At 40.6% G+C, this 13,813-nt stretch overlaps 1 protein-coding gene across 1 annotated transcript in view; it reads left to right on the top strand.

The window, feature by feature from the left end:
- BRSK2 (BR serine/threonine kinase 2) overlaps window positions 1-13,813 on the top strand; it is a 324,717-nt gene that overhangs the window by 280,570 nt on the left and 30,334 nt on the right. Inside the window, exons 13-14 of the mRNA XM_068398802.1 lie at window positions 8,477-8,537; window positions 12,859-13,066. Coding sequence (XP_068254903.1) covers window positions 8,477-8,537; window positions 12,859-13,066 — 269 coding nt within the window. The remainder of the gene's footprint in view (window positions 1-8,476; window positions 8,538-12,858; window positions 13,067-13,813) is intronic.

Genomic DNA, 13,813 nt, shown 5'->3' with positions numbered 1-13,813 from the left:
TATCTGTGACAGGAGAGGGGTCTTTCAGCAGATATTCCCAGCACCATTCATTGTCCCTCTGTCCTTCTCTAGCAGCTGCTACAGCTGTATTAGGAGCAGAGTAAGTGACCCTTCAGTAACTGCTGGGGGAATTTCTTAAATGCACATGGGCATTTCATGTTCCTTCTCAAAGGTGATAGTTTTCAGAGTACAGGAGGAGAAAGGTAGAGCACTGCACAAGGATCGCCCAGGGTCCTTCTCACTGAAAGACCAGGCTGACTTTTGGAGGATCACATTCGCTGTGGTCTTACCTCCCTCCCACTTCTAAGAGTTAGGATGAAGGACCTCAGTGGTGGGAAAGTGAGAGGACCTGGATTCTGGATCTGCGCACAGCCATGTGAAAGGAAGGGATAGGTAGCAGAGAGAACCCCAGCAAAATGCGGCCAGCTAATCATGGTGGCCATTAAATTTTTGGCCAGTGTTTAATTATCCAACTTTATGATGTCTTTTTTAAAGGAATACTGCATCTTTAAGGGTCCCTTCCCTCTAGATGCACATGGTTGTCTTAGTAGCTGAGGCCACTGTCCCTTTCTTTTTCTTTTTCTTTCTTTCTGACTTTTCTTTTTCACCCCCTCTTTCAGTGCTTCTCTTCTTCTGTATCTGGGTTGCTGCAGCTCCGTAGTTCACTTGCTTCAGTATTGTAGGGAATGCACATGTCTGCGCTTCTGGGTCTATTGTGTCCTGGGATTGTTCTTTTTTTTTAAACCTCATTTCCCTCTTCCTTTTCCCTGTTGTCAATTTGCTTTCCATTCTCTTTGTTAACCTCTTCAGTGCCTTCCCTGTTGGGAAAATGACTTGAAAGAAAAATTAATCAACCTTCTTGCACCCATTCTATTTACATTTTAATATTCTGCATGTGTTAATATGGGTGTATTTTCTGTATAAATACACAGACACGTTCCAATATACAATGGGTGTCAATTTTCTCTTCTTAGTTACATCACTGTAGATAGATTTGTACGAGTACAATTGAGGACAGTGTTTGTCCCTAAATATGTACATATATATGTATTTGTATATATATGAATTAGATCTTACCCAGATTTGCACTCCAGGCTGAAATACAAATGGAGTGTCACTCAAACACATGAAAAAGAACTTACTGTAATGCTTCTTTCCACTTCTCTATCAACGCGTAGCACAACAGCTTTTTCCTTCTATTCTAACTATGTTTTAATTTTAACTTTTCTCAAAACTGCCTTGCATTGCCCAGCCCAGCATTTGCAATGTTGATGTAACCGGAAGCATGGCTAGTTGCACTGAGCAGTAAACTGTGAAATCTACTGGGCATATATTAAATTTGGCATTTCTGTTGGTGACTGTCTTGTGGAGAATGGATTTTCCTCACCCAGACAGAGGTAGCTCTGGCAGCTTGGGAGCCTGTTATTGAAAATTGAGAGAATGAGAGAGAGAAAGAGACAGAGAGGGAAAAAAGTGCTGCATCTGACTTGAAAATAATTTGGTTTAATAACACACCAGGGTTTTTTTTGTTTCTAATTTAATCTTTGTTAATGTGAAAAGCTGGTGACACTTTCCTGAGTTTGCTTACCTGCACCTCTGAAAACTTAATAAACTGACTATTCTTTTCGATTTTGAATGCTTTGGTTAGTAGTGAAAAATTAAGAATACTTAAGTTTTTGATTGTCACTAGACTTCAAAGTCAACATGCCAGAGATTCGTTCTGCTTTTAGAGCTGCTATTTCAAACTCTTTTCAGCACAGCATTGATTTATTCTCCATTCACATTTGAGAGATTTTCTTTGCAACCTTTAAGACCCAGAGACTGAATTTATTTAAAATGAAAAACGAGATCCTGGAGCACAAGACGGCATCCGCAGAGATAAGTGCTGGGTTGCTGAGCTGGTACATTCTAGCTGATCTGAATTCCTGACTATAAGACCATCATGACTAATAAGCCAGTATCAAACAGATTCACAGCTTGAGCTACAATCCTGTACCCTGGGCTCCCAAGCTGGCTCAGAAATGCATGCTTTAATAACCAATAAGTTTCACAGTTCATTCGTGGCAAAAAAAGTACTTCTTACCAGGCCAGCTTGAGGGACAGAGGGACATTACACTGAGCAAACTGGGGACAAAAAGAACAATTTCCTTGATAACAGTCTGATATAACTGTGCCTTATGTAAGAGGCAGAAAAGAAATGCAGCATGAAGTATGAACCCCATTGCTCTGCTGACTGCTGTAATTGGGATTTGGCTGGGAATTTTTTTTTGCAGCCTTAGTATGTCCCTCTCCGTATTCCCCAGCGCCAAAGTTGGATGTGTCTGCAATATTGTGAGCAGGACAAAAGTTATTTTCTGGTAAATGAAACTGTCCCCCTAGTGTTCCTAGTCTTGGAAGATGTAGGCACCGGTGGCAGTACTTATGACCGTTCAGTTCTCCGAACAGTATTTCACTCTGCTTTTCCTACTCTTCTCTCCACCTGCCTCCACATCCCTTTCTCTTTCTTTCTCTCTCTCCCTCTCTCTTCATTTTCCCTTTCCGAGGATGGCGAGTGCTGATCCGTTGGGGTAAGCTCTAGTTTTGGATTATTCCTGTTGCGGGACCTGTTGTATCTTGTAGAGAAACGTTTCATTTGCACTTTGCAAACACTACAGGCTGATAGACTTCAGCGAGTGAGGCTTTACAGCAGGGAGAGAGAGAGAGAGAGATGTGGGAAGAAGCATTTTTGGTGCTTTTGTGTGTGTTTGTGTGCTTTTATGTTGGAGTCACACTCCATATAATTTACTTTTGGGTTCTTTTTTGTTCTCTTATTTGTCTCTATGTTTCAATGTCTGTGGGCACAGAGAACTATCCTCAGACACTGCAGGTACCAGAACACCTTCTGAGAATGAAACCCCTTTCTCTGTTTAGCACTTTTTGTATCTATTTGGTACCCTCCAGTTAATTTTGATCCTAATTTATCCTTTTTTCTTCTTTTTTTTTAAGATGAAGCTGAATCCCATCCATGTTATTTAAAAAATTGCTGGGTATTCCCTCTTTTTAGCATATGTTTTCTTAAGAGGTAAACAGATGGCCCAAAACAGATATATCTTCGAAGCTCTTTATTTTCAATAAAGAGGATATAGGTACAACTAGGAATGCAGTCACGCTTCAAATTAAAGTTCCATTTATACATACTTAACAGAAGGAGAATATTTTATTAATAAATGATTTAATAAAAACATTGTAATAGATCACTAGACTACAGCAAAAGCTTATTGAGACCGTACATATTGAGAAAGCTAATTAGCACCAGTAACATTTACTTCTCATGTTTGCACCATGCCTTACTAGTTATTAATTATTTCTAAACCATTTATAAATGGAACTTTAGTATAATTGGCCAAATAAGGAAGGTGGTGCTGTTTAACATCACCCTTTGTGTGCGCTGGAAGGAAGAAGAGGTGTGTTACCAACACCTGCAGTCCTTTCTCTGTACTCTTTGTAAGGCTTCATCTTACAAGCGGTTATTACCATGAGTAGACCTTCTGACTTAAAACATAAGTATTCCCAGTAAGAGGTGTTAGTATTGTTCGCATGATTGTGACTGTAAGACAGTGGAGCACCACAGGTATTCTATTCATAGTCCCTAGATCAGGGAGCAAGGAAGCACAGTTTTTATCTTTTGGACACCCAAGAGTAATACTGATGAAATGTTATAATACACAATGCCTGACTGCTCACCTATTGCATATTAATTCAGGTCATTTTTAGGGTCTCACACCCTGAAATAGAGTTTAGAATTTTTTTGTTTTATTTGAGTGAGCAAGCAAAGAGGAGTATCAAATTCCACCCAATTTATGCTTGAAGCAAATAAGAGGTTGACTGGATATTTTAGGATTGACTTTTAAAACTACACATGGAATCAAACCAATTCAAAATTTCTAAGGCATTTCACCCAGGGACACAAGTCTGATTCATCACTGCACGCTGCATGCATGCTGCAGACTCCCCTTCTTGGAAGCATGGCTCCAGCTTGACCAGCTAAGAGGCTGTATTCAGCATCCTGGTAAAACTGTGCTATGAAAGCAAGTTCTGCCGGGACTGCAACAAGGTACTGAACTCCCCTTTGATTGTAAGAAAATCTCTGTGAGATTTGAAGAAGAAACAAATGCCAAATCTGACCTAAATCTTTAATGCTGGCTATGAAGCCTTTATATTCTACTGGTGTGTACTAGCAGATGCACTGTTTAAAGCACTTGAAAATTAATCTGACTAAAGAGCTATATAGAGATGCTCTGTACATGTGCTATATGTGCAGTACAGTTACCAGGTCAGCTGCACTTTTCCTTCTTGTATTTTTCTCTGCCTGTGCCTCAGCAGTGTGAGGCTTCAGCCCTTCACCTCTTACAGCTCTCAAGAAATTCTGCAGTTCTTTGAAACCAGCTGGAAACTGGATTCCAGCTCCTCAATTTCACCAGTAAGAGATCACTGGTCTACCATGAATTGGGCCTCACATGGCTTCCCCTTTGACAGCAGCTGGCTAAAATGAGTAAAAAATTACTCTAAAACAAAGGACCTTTTAACTTTGATACTTTGAATTATCAAATAGATTGAATAAAGTATAAAATCATCACATCTACAAGCTACAGCCCACACATGCACATTTCATTTCAGTCCTTGGCCTCTCTCTTTCATAGCTCAGACGTCTCCAGATTATTGTCAATCTATGAGATGGGAGGAATAGCCTGCAATGGTCTCAATGCCCACCTTCTGTTTAGAGTGCCCTCTACATCCTCCCCCTCCTAAACCTTGGATCTAGCTCCCTTGTGGGTTTTTTTTTAGTTCCTCCCTCCAGGCTTGGCAAAACAACTATGTCACTTTGGAAGGGACTAAAGAATCTCTTCTTGTGTCTCTAAATCTGGCAATTGTGTTTGAGGGAATGCTCTTTATCTGAGCAACTGCATTAATTTTTCTGCTTGTATTTTCAACAACTTTTTGATAGCTTCCATTGAGTTAGTGCCCAAGTATACAGCAATGCAAAATACAGAGCAAAATGAGTCACACACGTTTGTAGTTTCCCAGATTGTTGCATTTAGTATTAAGTTATTGGAATAATTATAGACTTAATAATTCCAATGACATTTAATGCCTGTAGAGACTCTTAGGAGGTTACTCACTAATAGATATTTCCCACTAAATAAACTTAGTTCATAGCCACAGAGATAAGATGACATCATATTTTTCTCCTCTTTCCACACATAAGATCATCCAGGGTCTGCCATACTAATGTCTAGCCTGTAAGGCCTCATACTTTCATTTTCTGGTGAGAGGGATAAAAAATTAAATTCTCATGTTCTTTCATTACAGCATTTCAGCATAATGCAACATTTTCATTACTTTCTTTTGGCCCTGTCCCAGTTCTGTCCACCTGACTCTGAGATACAGGAGCAGTGCATGTGATTTGTTGGATTTTTTTTAAAAACCTGAATTCTAGCATTTCCCAGCTAAGATGATCCTGATGGGAGGAACAAATCTGTCATTTTTGCTTGTTAGCATTTTTGTACTGGAGTATAGAACCTGTCACTGTACTGAGTTTCTATAGCCAGCTTGACAACTATGTCCCATTTGTAAAGGTGAATTATGGGAGATTTATTAAATTGAAGAAGATGCAAGGAAGATCTCCTCAGTATGGGTGTCATATGCCATACCAGACTCTCTTGTAAAGGGTAAAAGTTTTGAAAATGTACAGCTCTTTTTTCACCCCAACACTTAAAATTAACCCAGGATTATTCTGTGATTCTGTGATTCTTTAAACTCTTTCCACTGCTCCTATATACAATTTCCAGTGTGGACAAACTTAAACTTGCTATAGACCTACTTTACTTCTTATGTATTTTGCATGTAAATCAGCAGCAGAAATAAAGCTTGTTCGATAGCAATCATGCGGGTACTGAATGCATTTCCAGGAGGATTTCACACTAACTCTCTCTTCTGTCCCCTACCTCAGGCTCCTAGGCTGGATGAAAACACAGTACACAACAACTCTTTTTCAAATATTGCTTCCAATAAGAAGCTGGGAGTTGGGAGGTGGGGCCTGACGTGTTTTGCCCTCCATGCATGTGGTCGTTTTTATAAAAAAAAATAGGAGGCAATAGGGTTGGGAGGGGAGAATTCAGGACTGTTGGAAACAACTGATTGCAAAGAGGAAATAGCAGATTGGAACTTTTAATCGAGTATCCTGGAATTCAGGTGAGTGTCAGAGAGGACTTTCCCACCACAATTAAGAGTTGGTGGGAACAGCTCTTAGTGGGAGTTTAACTCCTAAGTAGGTGTCTAACTGCATCTCTGGGCAGCTAAATGCCTTCCACATTTGTCCAAGATAATCTATAGGCTCCTCTTGTAATACATGGTTTGGAAGAAGCTTTGCCTGATGACTCATATGAGGAAGATTTTAACTAAATGGACTTCCTATATGCATGACACATCATGTTGCATTCAGCAACACAGATGTGTCATGCATACAGGAAGTCCATTTAGTAAAAATTCTCAGTTAAACTCTCAGTTACACTCACAGTTAAGTTAAACTCTCAGTTATAGGAGAGGCACATAAAATAGCCTTTCAAAAGTGGATCAGACGGTTCTCCCCTTAAAATTACTTTGCACTTTATGAGTGCCCCAGATCTTGGTGGTACAAAGGTTTAATCTAGTGCAAAAGAATGCCAAGACAGCTTCTAGTTTTTGACTGCTGTACTGTGATGGGCAGTCTGCAGCAGGGTACAAGGAAGAACGTCAAGTGAGGAGTTTCTGCATAGAATGAATGCCCCAGATTTTCATGGTGCAAATTTAGATTTACTCTGGCAAAAAAAGCATGCTGAGACTGGGCTTCTGGGTTTCACCTACCTACTGTGGTGGACAAACTGCAAAGACATACAAAGAATACCATCAGTGAGTAGTTTCTGCAGAGGATACAAACAGAGACAACAGGACCTGCCATTGTGTTCAGTTGTCATTTACTCTTTCCTTGGAAGTATTTCCTCTTTTGCAATTCACATATTTTTTAGTAATTCTACTACTCGCATTTATTTAGTAATATATGTCTGTGCGGCCATTTTAGAAACTTCTTTTTTGTTTTAGTCTTCTGTAACAGTAGAAGAGAATACACTGAGACAGTTCATGGTCTAACTTTGTTTTATATTCTCTTACGTATAAGCTGACATTAACTATCTGAGCTATATCAATTTTAAATATATATGTGTACACACACGCATAGACACATATGCATACACATACACACATGCACTCTGTTTTCCAAGCACCTACAGGATTTCCCCTTTTCATGTTTGTTACCTGAAGGCAAGTAATTGCTTTCATGGCTCTTTTTACAGATGAAACATTGGTAGGTTTGCTATATTGACATGTCGCATGGTGGTTGTTGAACAACTAGGTTCTTAGCCAAGTCCTCTCCTATAAGATGTTTCAGTGTTTAAGACAACTTTCTTTCTATTTAAAAAGGATAGAAAGTGGCTGCCTCTGGGGCTTACTCATTTACAGTCACACAGAGGGGGTTTTTTTCCTGCTGGGCAGCCCTCCTCCTGGAAACTTCTGCTGCTGAAATGTTCGTGCATTTGGCCTGTCTGCCCTTTCAGCATGTTTAGCATAGCACATTTGTACATTTTATTGTTTACAGCTGACTTTTTTCATGGGTGGCCTTTGCTGGAGAGCATAAGAGCGTTACAGTATAGGTGACTTTGTCAGCAAATAGAAGGACAGTTTATTCTCCTTTGACTGGCCTATTTTTGAGGGCACCTGGGCTGTTATCTTGATATTAGTAAAGTCATCAACAGCAGAACTCGTTATCCATAGTGAAGACCTGTCTTGTTTAATGCAACAGCAGGAAATCTTACTGGAGAGCAGACATGTAAAATCCATCAGTGAGAAGCTAGAACGAGTTAAGCCAATGTGAGCTTTGATTTCAGTGGGAAGTCATCATATCGGAAACGATTGTGTGCCTGGGTCATGGAGACTTGTTTTTTTTCTTAATATCTGGAAGAATCCCCTACTTTTGTGCCTTGTACACATGGTGCTTTTCCATGTTGCTCGTGACAAAGAATGTCTCATTCTGTGTCCACCAGCACTGTGCAGAAGAGAATTCTCAGCACCAACATGAATGTTTTGACAGTCCTTTTTTTGAATTTAGCAGTTCAGCTTGCACAGGTCAGACATAGTAGCTTCCATGTGCTTGATGACCAAAAAGAAGGTAGCAACTTCCTTAATGAAAAGGGATTATAGTATCCTCCCTGAGCAACAGCATTTCTTTGTTTTGAGGGTGGGACAACTGAAAAATGTGACAGTAGTGAAAGGAAAGTCATGTGCTTTCCCAGTGACAGCCTCCCTCCTCCTCCTCACTTCATGCCTGTGCCTGTGGTGGCTGGTGTTCAGGGTTATTACTTGTCCAAGTTTTCTGAGGGCTGTTTTCCTTATTGTGTCCATTCAGGTCTCGGTCAATCAGCGGAGCGTCGTCTGGGCTCTCCACCAGTCCTCTCAGCAGTCCAAGGGTAAGTGGTGCTGCTTCAAGATCTGTTGATCCAATTCACTCACACATGCTTGATGCTTTTCGACATCTGTTGCTGCAGAGCTGTGGCTCTTAGCTGGGATGTTTTGTTTTTCCTTGGCAGCTTGTAAATTTTCATGGGTGGTAAGGGAAATGTTATTTACAAATGCAAGCAAAGAATTTCTCATACATGTTCCCTGCACTGTTAGCAGGGATCTCACTGTGCCCCCGCCCTTTTTCAGTCTCACAAGCACATAGAATAATGTTGCTATGACTAAACACTGCCGTATCCAACTGAGGTCTGTATACAGGGTGGTTTCAGACAAATATCAGGAACCATTTCACAGCTACCTTCAATCAGGTCACAGTAGTGCACCAAACCGTGCTGGTTACAACCAGCTTGATTCTGTTTGCCTTAGAATAAATTGTATTAGAAAGTCAGATAAAATAAATTATACAAATTTGAGGGCTAGCAAATTTAAAAGGAAAGTAAGAAGTTGACTAATTAAGATGAGAAAAGAAGACTCAAACCCCTATAAATAAGGTACATTCCCATGCCCTTATTCAACCCACAGTCAACTAAATACTGATAGCTAACTTGCACTGATACTCAGCTAGTACAAAACATGCTAGACAGGACATCTGTTGCAAAGTTATTACAGTTTCTAAGTGCAATGACAGAGGCCTCCCTCTCCTTGGTAACTTCTTTAGGGGTAAGAGTGAGTATTCCTAGTGTCTGACAAGGTCAGCTTAGTCACTTCAAGACTGCAGTGCTTACAAAATTCTAGATCTCATCAAGAAGTCTGTAGGGCTATGGCAATCCATGTTACATAATTGTCTGGCCCAGAGTCTTTGGAGGATTTCTACATACTTTTCATGACTTCATGAGAAGCTGCCATCCTCCATTGGAAATGGTTATATTCCATGTGTTAGAATATGGATACACCTGTGGATCTACTCTTAGGTATATGAAGATAACATCAGTATTCCAAGTATTTAAAGTTGTAATACACCAGTAACATTGTGTGTAATTCTTATGCATAAAGACACACTGTTGGGTGTAAGTTTATAGGCTAGTAAAGCTTCCTACTCCTTGCTTGATTGAACTATTTTTTGAAACATATTCTGGGTTCCTATCAATTGTTACCCTGTTTTGCAACTGGCATAAATATGTTTATGGTCTCCTCTGCGTCTTTAACGTGACAGGAACCAGTGAAGATCCATTTCCTTGTTTCTGCACTGGGATTCCTGGATGTCAGTGGAATGAAGCAGAGGTCCGAGAACTCTTAGGCCACTGCAAAATGTGCTGAAAAAGAGCATGGAAACAGTTTTGTGCACAAAATAAGCATCCAGTGCAGCAAACTTAAATCTTGATCTCATTAATTCATCTCTTGGGATCAATTTCTGACATCTCAGTAGGACTACATCAAAGAATAAGGATGACAAGATCTGTTCCATAGTTGCTGTATCTTACCATTATTACTTAATAGGCAGTTGATTAGTCTTCAAAGGGATTTAGCAACCAGATGGCATTTTCAGCAGATCATAACAATATTAAGGCAGGTCAAATTTGAGGCTTAAAAGGAAAAGTTGGAATAAAAATCTTTTTTTTTTAATGTCCTTACCTATGCTTCTAGTAGCACCTTAGATTATTGAAAGAGGACATACTTTAAAAAGCAAATACACATTTCACTACATGCATTGCTTAGGTTCAGTTCTATGAGGAATTGAATTCAACAGCAACGAAGAATTCTTAAATCTCACAAGATCTTGCTAATGGTGTTCCCCATTGCACCAGCTGGAATATAGACCTAATCTTGTTCTTTATCTCATTATTAAAAACACAATAATTAAGGGTGCCCCTTCAGATTCTTAATGGTTTAAGTGGGAGTTGAATTTGACTGTATTTCTTTAAAATTTGTTTCTCAAACCATCATACACATAAGATACAAAAATTGTAAAGTAACATTTGCAATCAGAATTCTTTGACTTTTATCCATTGGTGTCATTTGCAAATAGTTAATAGGCAGATGCTGATAGTGACTTCCATGAATTGACTGCTTTCCTCATCTTTTCTGCTTCCTTTCTCATTGGTGATCAGAATTTACCAACATGGCAGACTTTAGTTTAACTTTACAATGCTAATAATAATACAAATGTTTTGATGTAGTGATTTTCTTTTAATTTTGGTGGCCTAACCCTAAGTTCTTTAAAGTAATTACAAAACTTTGATGCGAACAATTTTAGGAATTAAGTCTTAAATACATTTCTGCATTTTTTAAATATGGAAAAATTGTGCTAATCCATAAAACCCAGAAAGTAAACTCACTAGTGGGTGTGCTTACCTGCGACTGAGATTTGAGGCATGGTTACGTGTACATGGTATGTCTGGACAGTGCTTCATTACAGCTTTTAGGTGTTAAGAATGGATAATAATAATAATAATAATAATAATGGTGATAAATAATTTATAATAGGTAATAATTTATAGAAATCAGAATCTGAGTGCAGACCAAAGCTAAAGATCTTGAGTAGTGATTTCTATTTTTACAATTCTGCATTACTTGTAATCTAAAGTGTTAACAGCAATGTTTTGTAAGGACATTCCTTTTGTTTTAAATGTGATTTTTAGCTTGCTAATACCCCTTTAAAAGGCTTCTGTCCTCCCCAGTCTGTGTATTCCTGTTTGCTCTTAACATATGAATGGTTTCCCAAAATGCCTCTTAACATGTGTAAATGTTCTTGTGTGGGGAAAAAAAATTCATAATCGCATTTTGATAACTCAGTGATGGATTATGAACTTTGGTTTTCTTTTTCTTTTTAAACTGTGTCTTACAAAACAATGGCTCACCCCACCCCCTCCATAGAATTGGGACTTAATGGCAAATATTGCTGTGACTTTATGACAGAAATTCCGATTATCGAGATGTCCTTCAATGTGATGAGGGATGTTGCAGGAGAAGCATGAAGTCTCATGGGAAGTATCATCTCTTCCCAGACTAACAAATTTGCCAGGCCTCTCTGAAGTTTTTGCTGTAGCTGTTTACAAATCAAACACCAACCTGAGTTCCTGTTTTTCTCATGGTGGTGTGTGCTCTGAAGCCCCCAAGTGAATGCTGAGCAGTTTAACCTTCCAGGCCAGGGGAGGAAAGTGAATGCGCACATGGCATCACTCTCCCTTTTCCCCCTCTTTCTGCAACGGGTGGCTGTAACCGGGGTGTGCATTAGCCAGATCAGGGGTAAAGAGGAAGGAAAGAGGTTCTGACTGGTGTGTGCAGTAATGTGTGTGTATCACCTACCACTCTGTATGTATCACACACCTGTTTTGAGCTTCATCTCTCTGCTGGGTTTGCATATGGGCACTTGGAGCTGAAAGAGGTGGTCCCATTCTTGGCACATCTCAATTTGTCTGTGGCTTGAGTGGTTCTTCTTCCCCTTCCTCACCTCCCTACAGCATCGTGCTTCTCTCACTGCAGGGCAATCAGAACAATCCCAGAGAGATGGCATTTCTCTCTTCTTGTTTCTTGGTTACTTTCTTTATTTTTTTTTTTTTTTTACTTTTCCTTTGTTTTACTTTTCTTTCTGTTGTTTTCCTTTGCTGACACGTGGTTGGTTAATAGGATGAAGCCTGTTATGAGACTGTTGTTCTTGCTGCTGCCGCTGCTGCTGTTGTTGATTATGCTGTGTTCCCAGCTAACTGCATGTCTTTTTTTTGTTTTTTGTTTGTTTGTTCGTTTTTGTTTCTTTGCAAAATCCCTCCCCCCCACTACCCCTTCACCTCCACTCTTGTGTCTCCTTGTGACATGGTGCATCTTTGTGACTCGGATGGATTTTATTCTGACTTTCCTTTCTCTGCTCGCCCGCTCTATGCGTATTTCACTGTTTTTGATGTGCATGGACACTCTGTGTCTGTCTCGTAGCCTATCAGAAAGTTCTTCATCCCCCCTCAGACCTCCGACCTCCCTTTCTCTCCCCGACCCCAAGTCTCCTTGGACCCTGATGCTTGTAGGAACGCCTCCAGGCCTGGACATGTACTCCAACCAAAGCCAGCACTTCAGCCCAACCCAAAGACGCAGACTTTGCCATCCAAGAGCAAATTGGCCGAAAAACCACTCCAGTCTACTAAATCCAACCCACTCCCTGCCAGCAATACCAGCGCCCCCTCTTCCCAGAACACCCCTGTGCAGAATGCTCAGGGCCGCTCGCCTGCTGCCGCCTTTAACCCACAGCTGGCTGTTCCTAAAGTGCAGACCAACCCTATGTCTCCTGTTAGATTGCTCCCTTCTAGTACTGACCCAAGCACCAAATCTATCCCCATCATACAGGTCACCCCTCACCCCTCTCCAAGGGGAAGTCCCCTCCCTACCCCCAAGGGAACACCTGTCCATACGCCAAAGGAGAGCCCAGCAGGCACACCCAACCCAACACCACCATCCAGCCCCAGCATTGGAGGAATGCCATGGAGGACACGGCTCAACTCAATCAAGAATAGTTTCCTGGGGTCTCCACGCTTCCATCGCCGGAAATTGCAAGGTGAGTTCTCACCCAAATGTACAGGGTAGACATTCAGCAGCAAGTTGATACCTCTGTGTGGCTCTGCACATTTCGTGTACTGAGGACTGAGTACTGGTACTGAAAATGAGAGTGATAGTGTCAGCCAGCCCTAACCCAAGCCACGTGTGAGCAAGCTCTGTCATGCCATTTCACCTGCTCCAACAGCATCTCCTGAGCCCTCTTCACACTCCAGCCGTACAACTCTTACTATCCCTGTTGTGGCTTTTAGAACACAAGAAAATTTTATCTTCAGTTTCTCCACTTGTTTTGTCAGTGAACCTAGTGCTCTGCCATTTCCCCTATGGCTGTACTCCACTGCCTCTCTGTAGCCACAGGCTAAGCCTTCTGCTGAAAAATGATAGCCCATGGCAATAGGTAAAATTGTCCTTCTGAAGCACAGCTTGTTTGATCTTGGTTAATGCTTTTTTTTACCTCCTTTGGTAATTGGTATAGAAATCTACTTAATACAATCAGTGGTTTCATATCTGCTGGCCTGTTTCAGTTTTCAGAGTCTCTAGAGTGTTGAGACATGTAAAATTTTTTTCTTCAAGCTCCAGGTGGCTTTTTGCATTCTGGCAAAGGGCACCCAAAGTCACATGCATTATCCTCAGTTGTCAGCAGCAGCTATCCCAACACCCTGTGATTTTACAGGCTACTGGGATGTGATCCCATGGAAAAAAAGGATTACAGCCATGGAAGAGTTAGATTTTGAACTGTGATGGTCAG

This window comes from Nyctibius grandis, chromosome 4 (assembly GCF_013368605.1).
Source record: "Nyctibius grandis isolate bNycGra1 chromosome 4, bNycGra1.pri, whole genome shotgun sequence".
In the NCBI taxonomy this organism is placed as follows: Eukaryota; Metazoa; Chordata; class Aves; order Nyctibiiformes; family Nyctibiidae; genus Nyctibius; species Nyctibius grandis.
The sequence above is the reverse complement of the archived record's forward strand: the minus strand, read 5'-3'. Positions and strand labels throughout refer to the sequence as shown.